The 21,608-nt window shown below is 43.0% G+C and overlaps 1 protein-coding gene across 14 annotated transcripts in view; it reads left to right on the plus strand.

Moving 5' to 3' along the window:
• The window catches only part of ACACA (acetyl-CoA carboxylase alpha), a 313,862-nt gene extending 298,709 nt beyond the window's left edge, over positions 1-15,153 (plus strand). For 13 of the 14 annotated variants that reach the window (XM_073235270.1, XM_073235269.1, XM_073235274.1 and 10 more), the window contains 4 exons: positions 3,594-3,748; positions 4,444-4,614; positions 11,163-11,299; positions 12,800-15,153. In XM_073235270.1, the coding sequence (XP_073091371.1) occupies positions 3,594-3,748; positions 4,444-4,614; positions 11,163-11,299; positions 12,800-12,923 (587 nt within the window). In that variant the 3' untranslated portion in view covers positions 12,924-15,153. Of the gene's footprint in view, positions 1-3,593; positions 3,749-4,443; positions 4,615-11,162; positions 11,300-12,256; positions 12,723-12,799 lie in introns of those variants that run through there. The other variant, XM_073235273.1, reaches the window with a different exon arrangement.
• Positions 15,154-21,608: the final 6,455 nt, after the last annotated feature.

Below are 21,608 nucleotides of genomic sequence, written 5' to 3' on the forward strand. Positions count from 1 at the left end.
GCACCATAGCAGTATTAACAGCTGACCAGACCTAGGTTGGAATTATACATGGTGACTTGTGAGCTATGTGATCCTGAAAACATTAAGTGTGGTGCCTGGCACACAGCAAATGCTCAATACGTGATATGTGTTATATATGGTGCATGTAATGTCTGTGCATCTACAAGCACAACGCTGGTTGTTTACCCAGAGAATGTTCGTAAGGGTCTGGAACTTCCTTTTCGGCCATATCTATAGTCCTGCCATCCCTTTCCCCTAGCAAGTCTGTGATTTTGCCCACTGTTGTGTGTGTTCTTGATCTCACAATAACAGGTGGAGCTACCCTCAAACCTTGGGCCTGCCTAGGAGATCACATCTGACCTGCAGAATGGGAATTTTTGGAAACATCATCTTAGTCTATAATGTGGAGTGGAACTAAGATGGAACTTCAGTTTTATCAGCCAGGAGGCTGACATCATCGTTTAGCCTTTTCTGAAATTAAAGGGATACTGTTACTGAAGCACTTGTCCCAGGCCCCAAATGAGCAAAAAGGGAGAACATGACACAATGTTCAAAAGCTTTGGACCTAACCTGTTGCATTTGAGTCCCAGCTCTGCCCTTTTCTGGTTTTGTGACTTAATAAGTAACATAAATTCACAGGGCATTGGTTTCCTCACCTGTAAGATGAGGATAATAAAAATACCAACCTTCTTAAGATTGTTGTAAGGCTTAAACAAGTTGATAGACATAAAGCATTTAGAATAGTGCCCAGTGCCCTGTAAATATTAGCTTTGATGACTTACTGTATGCACTGGGGAGCCCAGGAAAAACATTTGTTTTAGCTTGGCTGACTTTTTTAACTTTCCATTTGATATGATTTCACAGAAAAGTTATGTGTCCTATACAAAGGCCTTCTGATGCCTTTTTCTCAGATTCACCTGTTAATATCTTGTCCCATTTGCTTTATCATGTCTGCACGCTCGTGCATGTGCTTATACCCTCTCCACAAACATACATGTTTTCTTTGGACCATTTGAGAGTAATCTATAGCTATCATGCTCCTTCATCCATAAATATTTAGTGTTTCTAAGAACACAGACTTTCTCTCATATAACTGTATCAAAATCGGAAAATATAACATTGACACAATACTACTGTCTAATTCATGTTAAAATTTTACCATTTGTCCCAATAATGTCTCCTACAGGTGTTTTTTGATTTGTTTGGTTTTTGTTTTTGGTCCAGTTCTGAGGTCAGACACAAGACCACACATTGCAATGTGTTGTCATTTATTTTTAGTCTCTTTTAATCTGGAATAGTTCTTCAGCCTTTCCTTATCTTAAATGATCTTGACTTTTTTTTGAAGAGTACAGGCCACATTTTTGTAGCATGCTCCTCAATTTGGGCTTGTTTTTTACTTCCCTATGGTTAGATTCAGATTATGCATTTTTAGCAGGAATATTGCAAAAGTGATGTTACATCCTCAGGACATCATATCAGGAGGCACATGATGTCAATATGTCTGGTTCTTGGTGATAGTAATTTTGATTACCTGTTTAAGGTTTTGTTCACAAGGTTAATCCACTGTAAAGTTACCATTTTCCCCTTTGTAATTAATGAGTAATTTATAAGGCGATACTTTGAGACTAGGTAAATATCCAGTTCCTCATCAAGCTCTCACCCACTAGTTCTAGTATCAATTGATAATTCTTGGCAGAATCAATTACTGTGATGGTTGTAAAATGGTGATTTTCTAATTCCACTGTTCCTTCTACATCTGTTGTTACTCTGCTGGAAGGGTGAGTGTTCTCTCTCTTTCTCCCCCATTTATTTATTTTTAGCAAGATGGACTCACAGGTTCTTAATTTTATAAATATTCTTTCTGGTAATAAATATTATTATCCTGTTTCAATAAATCTGGTTGCTCAAAATGTCCCAGATTTGGACAGTGAGAACCCCTCAGACCGGTTCTCATGTCCTTTTAACCTGTCCAGTCATTTTTTTTAGTGCTTCCTTGCTTTTTGAGACAATATGTTCCAGGCTCATATTTGTCCTGCCACGTCCCTAGGATCAACCCTTTTTCCAAGGGATCTTCATTCCTTTCACTAGAGAAGGAACAATGTCTCCTTCCCTGTCCAGGGTGTTAGAACTGAGACCATCTCCTCTCTGAAGAAGCCAGTCGGCCTCCCTCCCATCCGTTTCCCAGGCAGATCCACACTAGGAGGAGACATGTTCACCTCATTCCAGCCCCACTGCTTGCCTGGGTGGAAAGTCTGCTGGCAAGCCAGGGTCCGTGCCTGCCTCCTGAGAGAGCCCGCGACGAGACAGCGTTTAGCACTCTTCATTGATATTTTAAAGTAGTGATGGGTTTAAAAAAAAAAGGTGGAGTTGGGCATCCAAGAACCTCATAAAAATGAAACTGGGTACTGTAGTTACATCCCTGTTCTATTAACATGTGTTTATGTATAATACTTACGGCTCACTCGGCGGCCCAAGGCTGCTTATGGCACATGATTCATTGTGGCATAAAAAGCAAGGCCTGTTCCCAGACAGACATGCTTGAAATAGACCTTTCTCTTCTGCAACTCATCACCTATAGTTGTGTATTTATTTGTCAGCTTTGGTGACAAAGCACTTCAGGGTGTCCCCAACACCAAGGGCTGTCGCCTATTGCTCCTTCAGCTAGACTTACTCCTCCTTACTGGGCAGGCAGCTAAATTTTCAGTATTGATTGCAAGTCCCATTCTGAGAGTAATTAAGAAGAAAAGCTCAACATAACAGCACCTCTGCTGGGACACTGTGATTGGCAGCAGGGGTGGGGTCCTTCTCATTATAAGGAGATTCAGTCTCCTATCTGTTGAGTGAGGGTGCTGTGTGCTGGTAAGCACAATGATTCCAGTGGGATCTGTGGACTGCCTTTCTTGTTTTTCCTCTTCCTTCTCTTTCAGCCCAAGAGTTAGAATGTCTCTGTCCCTGTCGTCAGGGGTTGGCTCTTACAATAGCAGCCCAGGTGGGGGACTAGCTTGGCTAATCCACTGAGCTGGCATGAGGCCATGGAGATGGCTTTAATGAGATTGGATTCTATGAATCTCAGGTTAAGAGTATCCAAACCTGGGATTAGAAGCTGTGGAGCAGAACAGCTTGCAACTTTAGGAGTCACAGGTCCTTATCAAATTGGGCAGGTGACTCATGGACCTGTGGAAAGCAGCTGCTGGTCTGTGCCTACAGGCACAGGGGGAGCTCCTCTGTCATGCGCCAGGCTTGGGTAGTCCAGCCGCTTGTGCTGGTCAGCCAGGCATGGGTGGGGTTTCCTTCCTGGGGATCGAAGGGACTGGCTGTCAGTCAGTAAAATGATCAGAGACGCAGGCCATCAGGTGGTCGGCAGCACCTCCACGGGGAAAGGAGGGAAGTAGGCCTCCCCACAGCCATGTAAGGACAGGTCTGGCATCTCACCAAGTCCTGTTACTCAGCAAAGAGGTGGCAAAGACAGTGGAGAGAGAGCCAGGCCACGAAGGGATGGGGGTGATTTTGAGCTTCCCATGACTATAGCCATTTCTGTGCAGAGAGATTCCTGGTCAGCACAGACTGTGATGGGCAGATTTATTTAATTGCAGGTACCCCAGAGCTAAGTGCAGCTGAGCGGAAGGAGCTGGAGAACAAGTTGAAGGAGCGGGAGGAATTCTTAATTCCTATTTATCGTCAGGTAGCTGTGCAGTTTGCTGACTTGCACGACACCCCAGGCCGGATGCAGGAGAAGGGTGTTATTAATGTAAGTACAGTGCTTGCCACGTCTCCTGGCTCATCAGAGATCTGCAGGTGAGCAGCAAGCATGTGGCTCATGCACATAGGCTCAACAAGCAGGGAGCTATAAGGGCTGGATTGAAGCAGCTTGTGCAGATCTACCCATTTTCAATTTTTTTGGAGAGACTTTTCCCTTTTTCTATATCCCTGTCCATCCTAAAACAGTTTGTGATTTAGGTTACCATGGGCTCTTGAGGAGGAAAGCTCCATTTTCCCAGTGGTAAACTGAGTCACATATGCCTCCGCTAGGGACCCCACTGGTAAACTGAGTCACATATGCTCCGTTAGACAGCTGCCCAGGTGGTCCTCAGGCTGTAGATTACTGCAGTGTCCAGGTTCCAGCAGCAGTAGTAAATTCACATTTGATCTGCATCTAAGTTGTTTGAGCCACCTGCCCTTAACCAATTCTTCACTGTCTGGATATCTGGGAATTCACAGCCCCTTCCCCAGAACACGTCAGCCAGATGTGGGGTTAGCATGAGCCAGGCCCTTCACTGGGCACAGTGCTGCAGTCGGGGTTGCGGTTCTGAACTGGTGTGGCCAGCTCTTGAGTCTCTGGAGCCTGCTGGAGAGTGGGGTTTTGTGCCTCTGGAGTTCCTTCTGGACTGGGCATTGAGCAGGGAGGAGGGCTGGGTGACTAAGCTTATGCCTGTCTGTATATAGGACATCCTGGATTGGAAAACATCCCGTACTTTCTTCTACTGGCGACTGCGGCGTCTTCTGCTGGAAGACCTGGTCAAGAAGAAAATCCACAATGCTAACCCCGAACTCACAGATGGCCAGATCCAGGCCATGTTAAGGCGCTGGTTTGTAGAAGTGGAAGGAACAGTGAAGGTAGGTGGGTGCCCTCAGAGGAGTCTTAATGCTGTGCCACCTGGTCACCCCACCTGTGGGCTGTAAAGCTTGTCTAAGAATCCCAGGCCTCTGGGGTAGGAGTAGGAGGGAAGAATATCGGCCCGAGCCCCGTTCCCTCCTGCCTCAGCAATACGTCATGACAGCTTGTTGGAAGAGGTTCAAGGACATTTTTTGCAGTTCATTCTGTCACTCAGCAAACCTTTTTGAATACTCACTACATATCAGACACTGCATTCAGCCATGGGAACGTGTGAAAGAGGCTGTGATGTTCCTCCATCCAGAGCTCACCATCTCAAGTGAGAGAGAGACTGGTCAAGAGAGCCCATACCGGAGCATGGCTGATGTGACCTTGGCAAACCTGAGACATCACAGAGCCCAGAGAAAGGACACCTGACCCATTCTGTGGGGAGTGGGAGGCAAGTCTGAGAAGATGTCTAGAAGTGATGTTTCAGCAGAAACCTGAGAAATAAGTAGGAATGAAGCAGGGGTTGAGGGGTAGGGGTGAAGGGGGTTGTTGGAGGAATGTTCCAGGCAGAAATAATAGCATGTTCCAAGGCCTGACAGTAAGAGCATCTTCCCTCTAAGGCACTGCAGATATTTCAGGGTGGCTCAGAGATTGGGATCATGCAGGGCCACAGAAGCTGTGCAAAGGGGCTTGGACTTTGTCCTGAGCTCTATGGAAAGCCACTGAGATGTTTTAAGCAGCAGAGTGACATACTCTGATTTGTATTGTAGAAAGACTGCTCAGGAGGCTGTGTGGAGGCCACAACTGAAGGGGTCAGGAGCATGAAGCCTAGTAGAAGGTGAGAGTAAGTTAGACAGGAGATGCCAAGACTGCCACTAGAGATGTTCTGATTTCAAGTCTGAGCTGGAAGAAACTGTCCACCCCGCCTTCAGGGAACTATGAATCCCACATTTGTGGGGGGTGATGTCACAAAGTGGACACATGGCTTCGAACAGTAACTGCTAAAATGTGTCTCTGGGGCTTTCCAGGGCTGGGACAGCATGGGTCTGAGGCTAGGATGGCCAAGGGCGCTGTTATTTGCCCTTGGACTCACAGGCTGCTTAAGACAATCCATGGGAGGATGGGAAGGAATAGTTGGAACTTTTATTTCTATTTGTTTTTGCTAAAAAATTAATAACCTTTATTAGTAGTTATAGTGATTAAAAGTAAGTCATATACATCATATATATTTTATCAGAATATTGGTAGCGTATGCTGAAAGTATGTCTCTCTGTTAGCTTTGTGATCAAAAACATCTACTGAGTTAGAGCACTGATGGAGGGCTGGATGGCGGGTTCTCCAGCCGCTTCCTCGATCATGTTGCCTGAAGTCTCTGCTGACTCTTCTTAGGAAGGAACTCCAGGATTTGCCATCATTTTTAAAGCTGGTGAATCAGGTTGCTTCTAAGATTCACATCTCTGTTAAGTCTACCCATTTATTTATGACTGAAAAGCTACTTTGGATAAATACTTCAGATGTACAGCAGGGAAGCGCAGCCTTATGCGATGTTTGGTTCTGGTTAAGGTCAGTCTGTGGCATCATAATTGAGTGAGACAATTTTGTCAGTGGCTACTGGTAGCTTCTAGTGGAAGTTGGCATTGAAAGTCACACAAGTGTAAAATAAGAGGTTGTTCTCCAATTGAGTGGCCGGCTAGGTAAATGGAGAGAGAGAGAGAGAGTGTGTGTGTTTGTGTGTGTGTGAGTGCGTGTCTAGGAGAGGCCCACACCACCTACCACATTAGTCACTAATGGGCATGCATGGCCTCAGTAAGCATGAGGATGAGAGGTTATTGTTTCCCTCTGTGCATTAAGTGAGAGGATGGGGCTCCTCAGTTGTTCCTTAGCATCCGGTACCCAGGGGACAGTATGTCTGGAGAAATACGTCATTGCCATCTCTTAATAGTGCAAAGAACAGTTGACTGTGTGCAGAGACTCCTAGCTGGAAATCCAGTGCAGAAGACAATCTCAGCCCCATAGGCCAGGGAGAACCTGTCTGAGACACTGCGAATCAACTGTACCCAAAAACTGAGGCTATTTTCCTTGCCCCGTCTACAGAAGGCAGCATTCTTCAGACCTCTCAGTCCAGGACAGCCAAGGAGAGCAAGAGTAGGCAGGTGATCCTAGGATGTGGCTTTCAAACCTCCTTCCATATTCTGCAGGCTCAGCAGGACCTAGTTTAGTGTGGGGTGGGTGATAAAATCTACAGCACCCTTGAGAGAAGAAAGTGTTTCAGTGTTCAAAAGCTGTCTGTGCTGCCTCTGAAGGGCTGACATAAAATCTGTTTGGTGTTTGGGAATAGCTTAAAAGTGTAGTGTTTTTTCTTGGTTCTTCAAAGTTATATTGTGTGCCATGTCTCTCAAGTGCAAAGACTGAGTCCAGACCCTGGCTTTGCAACCAAGAAGTTGACCCTCTGATCCTCATTGTTACTGATAGGGAAAGACATTTAGTGATGGGCATCTACTAGCCATGCTGTGTGTTCTTTATTCCTAGAGAATTTTTAAAATCTTAATCCTGAAAAAGATTCTGGAACTGAAAATTTGAAGACACTGTGATGTTATTATAACTGAACAGTGTCATTCTATTGTTTCCCTTAGAGGAAACTGTTACCATGAGTTGTAGGATTCTGCTTGAATCCACTGGGATTGTAGGAAATAGTAGGGTTTATGGTTCATAGTTTCACTGTAGGCAGAAGACATCAGTACAACTCCCTGAAAAGAATAACAAGAACTTAGGTTTACATCGGGTCAGAAGGACATGGCACACAGTTGTTTCGTGGCTGTGTTTTCTCTCTTGATTCTTGCATCCACAGTTTGCAGTACCGGGTATTTCAGACTGATTTTTTTCTCCAAGCCCCCATAGTAGAAGCTGAGATTAGAACTCTGCATGGAATTTGGGATCTCAAACTTTTTGGATCCCGGCTTTGCCATTTACTGGCTTGGACGTATTTATTTAAGCCTCCATTTCCTTGTGTGTAAAATGGGGATGGTGTTAGTTTTACAGGGTCCAATTGAGTTTTAAGTGATGTAAGTAAAGTATGGAGCACAATGTCTGGCACTCAGTTGACACTCAAAATATGCCTCTCTCCTTCTCTAAGCACAGCATGTAAAGTAAAAAAATGACATAACCTAGACTAAGAGTTAACGATGTGTAACTTAATGATCTTGGTGGAAGCCATGAACACAGTCAGTTCTCAGTGTTTTTTGATTGGGCTTGCTCCAATTTATCCAGTCTAGGATGTCATAATACAGTCTCATTGTCCAGGTAGCTGCCCATTTCATTCCTATTCTGGATTTCCAAATGCACTGAATGGTCATTCGAGGCCCTTATGAGGATGACAGAGGAAAAAGCACAGTTGATAGGGCCATTTGATTTCCACTGTCCCCAAAGCCTGGTTTCTAGCTATCCATGGACAGGTTTTATACACCAAACCCTGATTTAGGGCCAGGAAGGGAGGAGGTGCAGCAGAACCTGGGAAGTACTGGTTGGCTGGACCTGAGACTAGAGTGGCTCCTGGGAGATGGGGTCCAGCAGGCTACCCAGCCCACGTGGCTATTTGCTATTCTACTCCAAAGCCTCAGAAAAAATCACATTGCTGGAAGTATCTCCAGGCAACTTACAAGGTAAATTATCTGTAGGGCATAGTAATCAGGGCTTACATCCATCAAACTGTGTCCTGGTCACTTCCTGGCCCTGCTGTACCATTAACAGCTATCTGATACCTTAGAAATGAAACTTTCCAAACAGATCATTTAGATTTTGTAAGATAGACTAATTACTACATACAATTAGTGAAGCTGAGTAGTGCCAGAGATACTTATCCGCTGATGCAGAGAGAGAGAGAAAGCATTTGCAGAACATTTTATTGTAGGCCATTGTTGTAATGTTTAATTATCAATATCTTATTGGTATTAAAATGTTCTGATTGGGGTGTGTGTCAGGCGGGTGACATATGGGCCCAAGCCTGTCATGAGGTTAGCAGCCCACCTTCTCACACTTGCTTAAAACTCACGCTGGGTTATCATGCTGATTATCAGCCACATTTTCATAATTTTAAGGAGGGGAATGATAATGGCTTTATTGTGGGAATAGGGTCAGCCCATGCTTTTGGATGGCTGGAATGATGAGTCTTAGAATTCTGCTCTGAGAGAGCAGACAAGGCACTGTAGCCACCCTGACCCCAGTGGGAGACGGCCTTGCTTTTCCCAGGTGGAGGCGGCGAGCTCACAATGGTGCCTTAAGCCTTCCTTGGTCAGTTAAGAAAACCCTGTGGCACTGTGGGTACCTGTTTGTTTATTCCCACCAAAAATGCTATTGACTAGGGTTTGTGAGGCCTCTGCTTTCATGTGCTCTAGGCCGTGATCTCAACTTCGTCAGGGTTTGGCTTGGTGATTGTCAGCCGGTTGTTGTATTTGACTGAACAGCAAGTCTTCCACAGAAGGAAGCCATACTTTCAAAGGGGAGGCTTTAGAGCAGCACTTCTAAAGCTTGGAATGTGTTGCTTTAATCCGGTCTGGAAACTTTTTTAAACACCTAGCATATTCTGTGCCTGCAGGAGGGGAAGGCAGAAGAGTTTTCTCTAGAGGGTAGCTGGCTTTCCAGTGTAGTGTCTGAGCATCGTTAGAAGCAGGCATCTCGTTAGCTAAGACATTACACCAATCAAGGAGAGTTATCTTAAGCCACAATTAATCTGCTCCCTGGCATATGTTGATAGGAAAGCATCATGCTGTTTCTTAATTAAAAGCAAATGGATTAAAAATGATTAATAAGAGTATTAAATATTCTCCTAAACTAAAGGCTTTGGGATTCTTTGGTAAATCTGTTTTTTTTTCCATTCTGAAACCCAAGAAACATTCATTGTTTAATTTTTTCCTCCCCCTAAATCTTCGTTAAGTAAGGGCATGTGCAGAAGTCTAAATTACCAATGCTGGAGATGGAGGTGTCCAAGCCCAGACGGACCCATGTCTATGGGTTGTGCAGGAGCTGGGACAACCACCCTGGGGGAAAAACATCATCACCCAACTGCCCTTGTCAATAGAGATGCTGGGGCAGGCACTTCCTTTCCTTCAGAACAAGACACTTTCCTGCTGTTTAGCCTCAGAGATGTGAGCAGTCCTGTCCAAGGCACAGAGAGCGGGGAGGCTGTCTCAGGTCCCTGTTGTCTCGGCCACATGCCCTGACTGGGAGAGCTCATCTTTCTATCATCAGTGATTGCAGAGATGGGCAAATTTTGGGCAGAAAAAGAACTGGAAAAGGCACATTGCTGCTCCTTAATCCTGGGGCTCCTTAGTCCTTCAGCTGTGAAGGATTCCTTAAGAATTTAGAAATGTGGAAGTCAGTTACATGACATCATAGATAACCAGCCTCAGCTAAGTCACCAGCTAAGTTGGAGGGAAGTGAGTGTCTGAAGAGAAACCAATATTTTTAATGAGTAAGTGAAAGTGAGAAAACAGTGGTGCTCAGACTCTTCCACTGCCTTCTGAAGCATGTGAGGAGACCTTCCTCTGCACCCCATGCCTTCACTTGTCCACAGGATTCCTGAGCCACAGCCCAGGCCTCCAAGCCTCAGGAGCCCCTAATGCGCCCGCCTATTAAATTACTGCGCCAAACTCATTGTCATTCTGATTTTGACTTCATTAGTGATAACAGAGAAGGATAGCACACCTTTAAATGACGAGCTTGGTGTTTAATTACCCAAACAAAATGACATAAATATGAATGAGCCCTAATGGTGGTACTTGGTTTTCCAGAAACCATTAACAAAACGATTCCTAAATGATTTGTAAAGAAAATGAGAGGAGAAGAGAGCAAGGAGAAGGCTATTAGGTTTCTAACACACTCCTGAATTATTATGTAGTCAACTACCTGGGAAATACTGAGCTAAATGATCTTGAAAAAAAAGGAGGCTCGAGTAGTTGGTAGAGACTTCCAGAGTTATAGACATCTTGTCCCTTTTGAGTGCTCACAGAAAGTAAAATAGGGTAGTTCTGACCCGGTGGCTCTCACCTAGCGGCAAGATTTCCCTCATATCAGCCCCTCCCTGCCTTAGTGGAAGACGGCGGGCTGGCCCACCCCGGAGACATTACCACGAGGTAACCCACCTGCCAGGCCGGGCCGGAGGCTCAGGTCTTAGCAGTTGTGCCTCAGCTCCTCAGAAAACACACATTTCATTTTTAAAACACCAAATAAAGCACCTTTCCCTCTCAGTCAGCACTTCACCGAACAATTCTCTTAGCTTTATGTGAAATAGGTAGAGACCTAGAGGGACAGGCCAGAGTGTGGGGCTCTGGTGCTTCTCGAGTGTCTGAGTGGCTGCTTCAATATGCAGTTTTGTAATGAAAAGGGAGAATGAGGACAGCTTCTGTCTGGAAGCCTGTTTCTTCCTTTCTACTACAAAGCCAACAGTAATGGAACATTGTGAGCAACTTTTCTACATTGAGCAAACTTTTGGAGTAAACTTTCCAGATATTGAACCATCTGGGTGTCCAACCTGGCTCCTAGTTGACTAGAAGTTATCTGTTTGCAGGCGTATGTTTGGGATAACAACAAGGACCTGGTGGAGTGGCTCGAGAAGCAGCTGACAGAGGAAGATGGTGTTCGTTCCGTCATAGAGGAAAACATTAAATACATCAGCAGAGACTACGTCCTCAAGCAGATCCGCAGGTGAGGACCAAGTTGGGGCTCCACTCGAGAAGAAGGGAGGCTCTTTTCTGTGGAATGCACAAAAACTTAAGAACAAATCATGAGATGAGGTTTTACAATCTTTGTGGTCTCTTCCTGTTTGAGACCACTGTGGTTGACCCACATGTAAAAATAGAGCCCTGAACCACAGTTCTTTCTCAGCTACTGGTCTCCAGGGGCACTTAGTAATCTCAGCTAGATGAAGGCTTAGTTCATTGTGCCCAACTATTAGCTGCAAATGCAGATACTCAAACTGGATGAACGATTCTTTGAGGGAAGGCGACTTTATGGTAGTTTCCTGGAAAACTACCACCTCCTCTCCCCCAGCCCAGAATTAGTAGTGTGCTTCTAGTCTTCTCCTTGGGGATGAGTGCTGGAGATGTTTGTAAAAACTTACTTGGAAACATTTCATTTCCAGAAGTTACAAACTAAAGGACAGTTACAAAGAACAAATCTACCCAAATGTACCTGTTATTTACATTTTATCCCATTTAATTCATCATTTGGGAATGTGCCGGCACTCTCTTATATGTATGTGTAAATAGGGGTGTGTGTGTGTGCATACACACTTTTTTTTTTTCTGAACCATTTAAGTTACATATATTATGGCCCTTTACCCCCAAATACTTCAGTGTCTATTTACTAATAGGGATATATTCTTTTACTGTGGTTAACAAATTCAACATCAAAACTTCTATCCACTCTGCCGTTTGTAGAACATAGCTCATTTTGAATCTGTCTGATGTTTCTTCCTGATGATGTTCCGGTCATACATTCTCTCAGCCAGAATCTCGCATTTGTGATGACACGGCCCTCACAGGGTGCCTCCTCTGGACACAGCAGATGTCAGCTGCCCCTCCTGATGTTAGTTTTGATCACCTGGTCAAATGTTATTTGATTCCTTCTCTGTTTAAGTAGTGATTTTCCACTTGCATCTAGTGAGCAGTCTGTGCGAAAACACTTCAAGGCCCTGCAAATGTCCAGTTCATCAGAATGTCTGCCTAGATTTAGCATCCATGAATGATCCTTGCCTGTTCCAGTGAGGACACAAAAATGGTAGCTTTCCACCTCCACATCCTCCCCACTGCAGTTCCACTGTAAGCTCCAGTCCTCTCTCTCCTCCACTCACTCGTATGTTCATTATTGGTGTAGATAAACAAATTTCTATTTTTTCTATAATTTGTAATTCATTATACTTAACTTTGATGCCCCAAATGTCCCAGATTTTGCCTGGGAGCACCTCCACGCTGGGCATGTCCACACTGGCTCAGTTTGGTTTTTTGAAGTTACCTCCGTCCTTTATGAGGTCCATCTTTTACCTAACTTGCTGCTGGGGACATTTTTCATGAAGGAAAACAAATCAGATGAGGGGGTGGCTGAAGTGTCTCGGGGCCTGTTAGTAGATGTGCTGGGCAGGTGTCTGGCTGCCCTGCTCCAGACACTGCTGCCTCTTGTCTTCACATCCCAAACCTTCCTCTCCAGCTTGGTACAGGCCAATCCAGAGGTTGCCATGGATTCCATCGTCCATATGACCCAGCACATCTCACCCACTCAGCGAGCAGAAGTCGTCCGGATCCTCTCTACAATGGACTCTCCTTCAACGTAGGAACTGCTTCCTGTCCATCCTTGCCCTGCCTCTGGAGAAAAGGGCTAGAGCTGCTTTTACAACTGAAGTGACTATCGGGAAAAGGCCCAGGAGACCCAGCACTGGAATCAAAGCGGCATTTTGCTTCCCCTCGAATTTCAGATTATGCATGACTCACTGGGATAAAGGGTCACAAAGCTCTCAAGCCAGCCCACTGGTCACACCTGTCCCATTCCATATTTATTACCCTGGTGTGTGACTCTAGCCCTCTCTCCCTACCCAGTAGCTGAGAAGGCAATGAAGGGTATAAGCATATACCATGACGTCTTACTACACAGAAGCAGGGTTACTCCCCCTGCCCTGCCCAGTCCTTGTTCCCAGCCAGGGAAGTGTGAGTTGTTGCCAGGTAGTCAGCAGCCCTCCCTCACCCCTGGCCCTATGAGCCTGCAGCCACAGGCAACAGAGGAGGGCTGGAGAGAGGAGGAAGCCTCAGTCCATTGTTCCTCTATTCCGATATTCAGCCCAGTACACACGAGGCACTAGAGAGGAATCATTCCCAGTTTAATCATACCAAGGTACCTGTTTATGAAAAATGAACATATGAAATCTGCAAGCTCACAGGGACATAAAAATAAGAGCAAAACCATGATCCAGGAAGCAGAGAAAGAAAATAGACCAAGTCACTGTTGTTGAATTAGGGGCCTCAACTTTGGGCTCAGTTCTCTTAGATCAGATGGAAAGATGGTTCACAGTCCCTGCATGGCACTGCTTGACTGGCCAGCACGTGGGAGGCCCCAGCCTTCTCCCAGGGGTCCCACAGGCAGTGCTGCAGTCTGAGGTGGCAGAGGACGAGCCGGGGAACTGCCCTTCTGTCACTGATGGAGAGCAGTTCCTCATGCCCTATGGAGCATGGGCCAGAGCGGCTCCGTGTTCAGGACTCAGAGGTGGTTACTGTTAAACCTGGGGCTTTGATAGTCACAGGAGGTTCACAGTGCCTACAGTCACTCACCTGTTCCATGGCAATGCTCCCAGCAGCTGATGCTCCTATCCCTCTGGGTCTTGCCTCTTCCTGGAATGTACACAGGCCACAGATACAACAGGTCTCCCCACAGTTGCTGTAGGAAACCCTGGTGACATCTATGCTCTTAGCTCCAGGAACCGGTCGGGAGGCTCCCAAGGAGCACAGACTCCACATGACCGTGATGTTATCTCTGACTCCATTATGGTGCTGCTGCCCTCCAGGCTCACCGGTCCCGCCCTGGCCAGCAGTGGTAGGAGCACCTCATGCGTGGTGGAGAGTGTCTTTTCAACAACCAGTTTATTCAAGGAAAGAGCTTACTGGTTCACTTTTGGGATTCTTAAAGCCACAGTAGCAGGTGATCAGGGCTGGTGTAGCATCCAGTTCCTGGAGTGCGGCTAATTGCATTTGTCACTGATCACCAAGGAGGAAATCATATCACTAAGACATGTTAGAAGACGTTTGTACAAGCTACAGTTCTGAGCCTTAACCCTCTGTGTCACACACAAGACAGACCTCTACTTACCTCCTTTGGAGGCTGTTTGTGCAGCCGGGTATACCTACCTGCAGAAGCTCAGTGCCGCCGCCAGGCAGCCATCAAAGAAGGGCAGAAGGTGGGGGACGACTTTCAGTCCAGGAAGAAGCATCCACTGTTGCTGGTATCCACATACCCAGGAATTAAGAATTGGATTCATCTTTGGCCAGATTATTCTGTGCTTTTCTGCAGTAAGTAAAATCCCACATACCTACAGGTGGTGTGAATTCCTGCACTCCCCATTTGGCCTGTCCCAGCATTTCTTCATAGGCAGGGTGTCGGGTACTTTTATTGTACCTCTCCCCTGCCACCAAATTATGACACATTAAGTGAAAACATTTCCTCTCTAGAACTCTATTATCCCTATTCTGCCATGCCCAGAGTGCCTCACTCGAGGTCTTACCCTGGCTAAGGATTTCTCATATGGAGAAGTCAGAAAGTCAAAGAATGAGAGCAATCCACTATTCCCACAGCCCATTACACACACAAGGTTACTGAGGCAGGAGGAGTATAGATGATGTATTGACCAAGACTTGCTGGAACTGAGATCATCATATTGTCCATTAACATCATTCACAAAGCAGCCTTCACTTGTCTCATTGAGAATTTGATGGACATATACCCTGATGAATAAGGAGCTTCAGTCAAATGTATTCTTTACACATTTTGTTGAAATAAACCTCCACATTTGTAGAAGAGTCACTGTTTGTCATTTCAGCCCATTCTCAACTGCCTCATTCTTGTTCCACTTTGAGCAGGGGAGCGGTCAGCAGTGGTGAGATGAGCCCCTGCTCTAGGTAGACCCTAGCTGTGATGTAATGGCACTCACTGCTTCTGAGATTTGGTGGCTTTTCAGATACACATAATCTTGATGGCCTGGGCAGGTTCATGGGCCTCCTCAAAGTGAACACAAAGATTTGAACCTCTTGGTTTGCATTATTTTATAGGGTTTTCTGGGTCAAGCAACTAGAGAGCCATTTTCAGAGCTCACCTCAGGCCACTTTTATGGAAAGGTTTTAGGTTCCATTATTTAGCTAATTATTAATAGATTGGAACACTAACTTTTTGGACACAAAAAGGCACTTTTGGTGAAGGAAACTCGTGATTGTGTGCCTTCACTCCTCTGCTTGTTTCTGTGACTCCATGTGGGTGGAGCACAAACACCAATCCCAAACATCTGCAAAGGCAGGTGGATGCCATGAGGGAGTGGGGAGGGGAACTGCCAGCCTTCACTGAGTGTTAGACCTCATGCTCTGTGGGATGTGCAGGAAAGCAAGGGGTAGCTTTTTCTACAATGAGATAAAATGTTAAAGTTTGACATATTTAACATAGGTAGGTAGATATAAAAAATCAGTTTGAATTGCCCTAAGTTAGATATTCTAGAAAACAAAGAAGGGAGATTAGGATTCAGGGGGAAAAATAGCTACTCTTTGACTCCAGCTACTGCACTCCATGAGCAGGAGGTCCTAGTCAGTATAGAAGCCTTAGCCATCTTCTCCCTAAGCAAACAGATGAAAACCAGACCCCAAGACATGAACTCTCAGCTGTCCCTACTCCCGGCCAGCACCTGTTGATGGTTCTGGGGAAGGTTGGCAAGATGAATGGGAAAAGATTATGCTCCTGCCTCTAGGAACATGCCTGATATATACAGTGATTTCTTCTGTGCAGGAGTATTATTTCCTTCATCAGTTTTTTCTCTCTTAATAAAAGAAAAATTTAGACGTCCACTGGTATTAAAGGTTTAACAACAAGCGTTCTGTGATTTAGTCCCTGTACTTCCCTTTTTCATCATGTAAGGATATAATGCAAAATGTGCAACCCAGAAGAGAGCCCCCACCTGACTGTGCTGACACCCTAGGCTACCCAGACTGTGGTATTTTGTAATGGCAGCCCAATGAACTAAGACAATAAAAAGGATCAGAGAGTGCTACTGTAATAAACTTAAAAATGTGGAAGCAGCTGAGTATAGAGGGACTATACCTCAATATGCATGACAAGCCCACAGGTAGCATCATACTCAACAGTGTAAAAATTTTCTAAGATTGGGAACAAAGTGAGTATGCCCATTCTTGCTACTTTTATTCAGTAATAGCACTGGAAGTCCTAGCCAGAGCAGTTAGGCAAGAAAAAGAAAGAAATGGCATCTAAATTGGAAAGGAAGAAGTAAAACTCTATTTGCAGATGACATGATACATATAAACCCCAAACGATTCCACCAAAAAACTATTAGAAGAACTATGAATTCAATAAAGTTTCAGGGAACAAAACTGATAAACAAAAAATGAGTTCTATTTCTATACACTACTAATGAACTATTAGAGAAATTAACAATCCAGGGTATAGTTGGATCAAAAATAAAAAAATACCTAGGAATAAATTTTACCAAGGGGGAGTGAAAGATCTGCACACTGAAAACTATAAGACATTGATAAAAGAAAATGAAGAAAACACAAAGAAGTGCAAAGATATGCACATGGATTGGAAGAATATTATTAAAATGTCATTCTACCCACAGCAGTCTACAGATTCAATGCAATCCCTATCGAAGTACCAGTGGCTTTTTTGTATGGAACCACAAAAGACCCTGGATAGCCAAAGCAATCTTGAAAAAGAAGAATAAAGCAAGAGACATCACATGTCCTGATTTCAAACTATATTACTAAGCTATAGTCATCAAAACAGTATGGTACTGGCATGAAAGCAGACACATAGATCAATGGAACAGAATGGAGCCCAGAAATAAACCCTTGCATATATAGTCAATTAATTTACAACAAAGCCAAAGAATATACAGTGGGGAAAGGATAAACCCTTCAATAAACAATGTTGAGAAAACTGGACAGCCACATGCAAAAGAATGAAATGACCCCTCTCTTATACCATACACAAAAAGTCAACTCAAACTGGATTAAAAACTTGACCATAAGACCTGATACCATAAAACTCGCAGAAGAAAATACATGGGATAAGCTCCTTGATGGGTCTTAGCAATGATTTTTTTTGTATTTAACACCAAAATCAAAGACAATGAGAGCAAAAATACAAGTGGGGCTACCTTTTAGTTTTCTCAGTCTAGAAAGCTACTGTACAGCAAAGGAAACATCAACAAAAGATATGAAAGGCAACTTAATAGGATGGGAGAAAATATTTGCAAATTGTATATATGATAAAGGATTAATATTCAAAATATACAAAGAACTTATACAATTCAACAGCAAAAAAATCAATCTGACCAAAACCAGGACAGAGGAACTGAATAGACATTTTTACAAAGATGATAAAGTGGCCAACAGGTACATGTAAAGGTGTTCAACATCACTCACCATCAGGGAAATGCAAAATCAAAACCACAGTAAGATATCTCAAACCTGTTAGAATGGCCAAGATCAAAAAAGAAGAGATTAAGTGCTGACAGGGATGTAGAGAAAAGGGAACCTTTGTGCACCATTGGTGGGAAAGTAAATTGGTACAGCCAGCAAGGAAAACAGTATGGAGGTTCCCCCAGAAACTTAAAAATAGAACTACCATTTGATCCAGCAGTCCCACTTCTGGGAATGTACCCAAAGGAAATGAAAACAGGATACTGAAGATAACTGCACTACTGTGTTTATTGTGGCATTATTTGCAATAGCCAAGATATGGAAACAAGCTAAGTGCCTATCAGCAGATGAATGGATGATGACAATGTGGCATATGTTGTACACAATGGAATACTATAAGCCATGAGAAAGAAAATTCTGCCATTTGTGACAATATAGAAGGGCTTTGAAGGCAATACACTAAATGAAATAAGCCAGAGAAAGACAAATACTGTATAGAATCACTCATATCTTAAAAAAAATAAAATCAAACACATAGGGGATAGGGGAAAGGGAGAGGTTAGTAGAAGGGGACAGATTTCAGCTATGAGATGAGTAAGTAAGGTCTGGGGATCTAATGTAGAACATGGTGATAACACTGTGTTGTATAATTAAAATATGCCAAGAAAGTACAACTTCAATATTCTCTTACACACACACATACACGATAAATAGGTGATGATCTGTTAATTAGATGGAGGGAATCCTTTCACTATATATTATAGCAAATCACGATGTACGCTAAATACTTAAAAACTTGGTATGTCAATCATACCTCAGTAAAGCTCAGTTTTAAAAAAATGAAATTATAGATTATCTGGCTGAGGCTATTCCTAAGCCAAGTTTTGAAGGTACAGCTTGGTGTCTCTTGAATATTTATAGTAAAATGTGACGAGGGAAATGAATTAAAGACAAAATTGTTCAAAGGGAGGCAGAAATTAAAAATACGGAAAATTTTCAGTCTACCCATATTGCAACAAAATGAGAAAGCATGTTTTGAAGAGAACATTGGGAGTATGGCCAAGTGACCCTTTGATAAGGAGATTAGTATGGGTGTGAACCACGGACTTAATCGGCCACCCGCTCAGGAAAAAAGCTTATTTGACCCGAAGGGGAAGGAAACAGGAAGGAATGAAGGAAGGTTGTTGGACTTCTTAGGTATTACAGGCTGGGACCATGGAGCTCCTCAGCTTCCAACAAGACAAGGGAGGAAGGACCCCAAAGACAATTCACATCCCATCAGAGCTGCCTCCTCAGTTTCAAAGCAGGATGGGGTGGGGGAAAATTGCCTGGGTTTCAACAGGTCAGATGTCTGCACCCAAAGCTGTGGGGGCCAGAGCCATGGGGGTAGGACCCCTCCTGAAGACCTCAGGTTGGTAGTGCCACTGGCATTTGACTCCAGCCCAGGAGAACTGCTGTGGACATGGGGGCAGGGCGGGAGGAGGGCAGGTGAATCCCAGAGGTCCAGTGTATTTGAAAGACAGGAAGCCCACTCAGTGGGTCTGGCAAGTGGAACCTCCACCCCAGAGGGCAGAGCACCAAGTTAAATATTCTTAGGATTTAATGCTATTGCTTTGTTGGGTTTTAGACTTGCTTGGGACCTGTCACCCCTGCCTTCTCTCCAAGAGTAGCAATTCTAGGTATATATCCAAAAGAACTGAAAGCAGTTCTTGAAGAGATATTTGCACACCTATATTCACATAGAGTATGTATAGGTACATATAATGTAGAGCATATATAGAGTACACAGAGAGTCTCAGTTTTGCAAGATTTAAGTTCTGGAAATCTGTTGCATAATGAATATACTTCACATTAAACCATACACTTAAAAATGGCAACATTTTGTGGTAAATTTTTATGACTTTTTACCATAAACCTGGTAAATATTTATGACTTTTTTGCCACATTTAAAAAGTATAGTAAAAAAAAATAGTGGAATTGAATTGGTATGCTATTTAACACAAAAGAAGGCCAGTAAAGAAGGGCAAAAACCTTACCAATAATTATATTCAATTTGAAAGAACTAAACACTCCAATCAAAAAGACTATCAGACTGGATAAAAAACAAAATCCAACTCTACACTGTCTCCAAGAAACACACCTTGGATTCAAAGACACAAATTGGTTAAAAGTAATTTTATATACCATATAAAACAGTAACTATAAGAGAGCTGAAGTGGCTATATTAATATTGGAAAACATATATCAAGATAAATATCACTAGAAGCAAAGAGGAATACTTATAATGATTAATGCATCAATTTGTCAGGGAGCTGCAATAGTTATAAATGTATATGCACCTAAAAACAGAAACCAAGGATACATAAAGCAAAAATTGATAGAAGAAATAGTCAATTCAACAATAACATGTCCAGATCAGTAACTTAAAAACTTCCAACCTAAGAAGCTTAAAAAAAGTTGGTTCTTTGAAAAGAAAAAAGACACAAATTTCCAAAATCAGGAATGAAAGAGACACATTGCTAGCGACCCTACTGAAATTAAAAGAATCATAAAGGAATATAAGCTTTATACCAAAAAATTAGAAAACTTAGATAAAATGAACAAATTCCTAGAAAGACACAAACTTACCAAAACTGACTTGAGAAAAAAACGAAATCTGAATAAAGTTATAGATAACAAATAGATCAGTAATTAAAAATCTTCCCACAAAGAAAATCCCAGTCCTAGAAATCTTCATTGGTAAATTCTTTCTCAAATATTTAAAAAATAAATACCAATCTTTCAGAAACTCAGAAAACAGAAGAGAACATTTTCCAATTCATTCTGAGGCCAGCATTATCCTGATACCAAAGCCAAACAAAAACATCACAAGAAAACTACAGACCGATATCCCTCATGAACAGAGACAAAAATCCTTAATAAGTATTAGCAAACTGAATCCAGCAGCATATAAGCAAAAATTATACACCATAGCCAGGTGAGTCTCAGGAGTGCAAAGTTAATTTAACATCCAAATCAATCAATCAAAACAAAAAATAATAAAGGACAAAAACCACATGCTTATCTCAGATGCAGAAAAGACATTTTATGAACTCCAACATCCAATCCAAATAAAGATTCTCAACAAACTGAAGAGAAAGGAATTTCCACAACCTGATAAAGTGCATCTATATAAAAGTGTCAACTAACATACTTAATGGTGAAAGACTTAACACTGCCTCTTAAGATCAGGAACAAGGCAGGAAAGTCGACTCCTACCACTTGTACTCAGCATTGTCTTGCAGATTCTAGTCAGTGCAATAGGCTAAATAAATACAGGCTTATAGAATGAAAAGAAAGGATTAAAACTGTTGCTGATCACATGATCCTGTGTGAGGACTGGGTTTTTAGAAACTAGAACTAATAAATATATTCAGCAAAGTCAGAGGGTAGAAGATCAATATGCAAAACAGTCAATTGTATTTCTATGTACTAGCAAGGAGCAATTCAAAAGTGAAATTGAGGAAACATTTCATTGACAAAAGCATCAAAACCAATACAGTGTTTAAAACATATTTAGCAAAAGAAGTGCAAGAATTGTATATGGAAAAATTATAAAACACTGCTGAGAGAAATTGAATATAAATATACCTTCCACATTCATGGATTGGAAGACTCTGCTATTATGACAATTCTTCCTAACTTGATCTATAGATTCAATGTACTCCCTATTGAAATCCCAGGACACATATTTACAGAAATTAACAAATTTATCCTAAAATTTATATGGAAATGCAAAGGACCCAGAATAGCCAAAGTAATTTTGATAAAAATTTGGAGGATTTAAACTATCC

This window comes from Manis javanica, chromosome 4 (genome assembly GCF_040802235.1).
Source record: "Manis javanica isolate MJ-LG chromosome 4, MJ_LKY, whole genome shotgun sequence".
Lineage (NCBI taxonomy): Eukaryota > Metazoa > Chordata > Mammalia > Pholidota > Manidae > Manis > Manis javanica.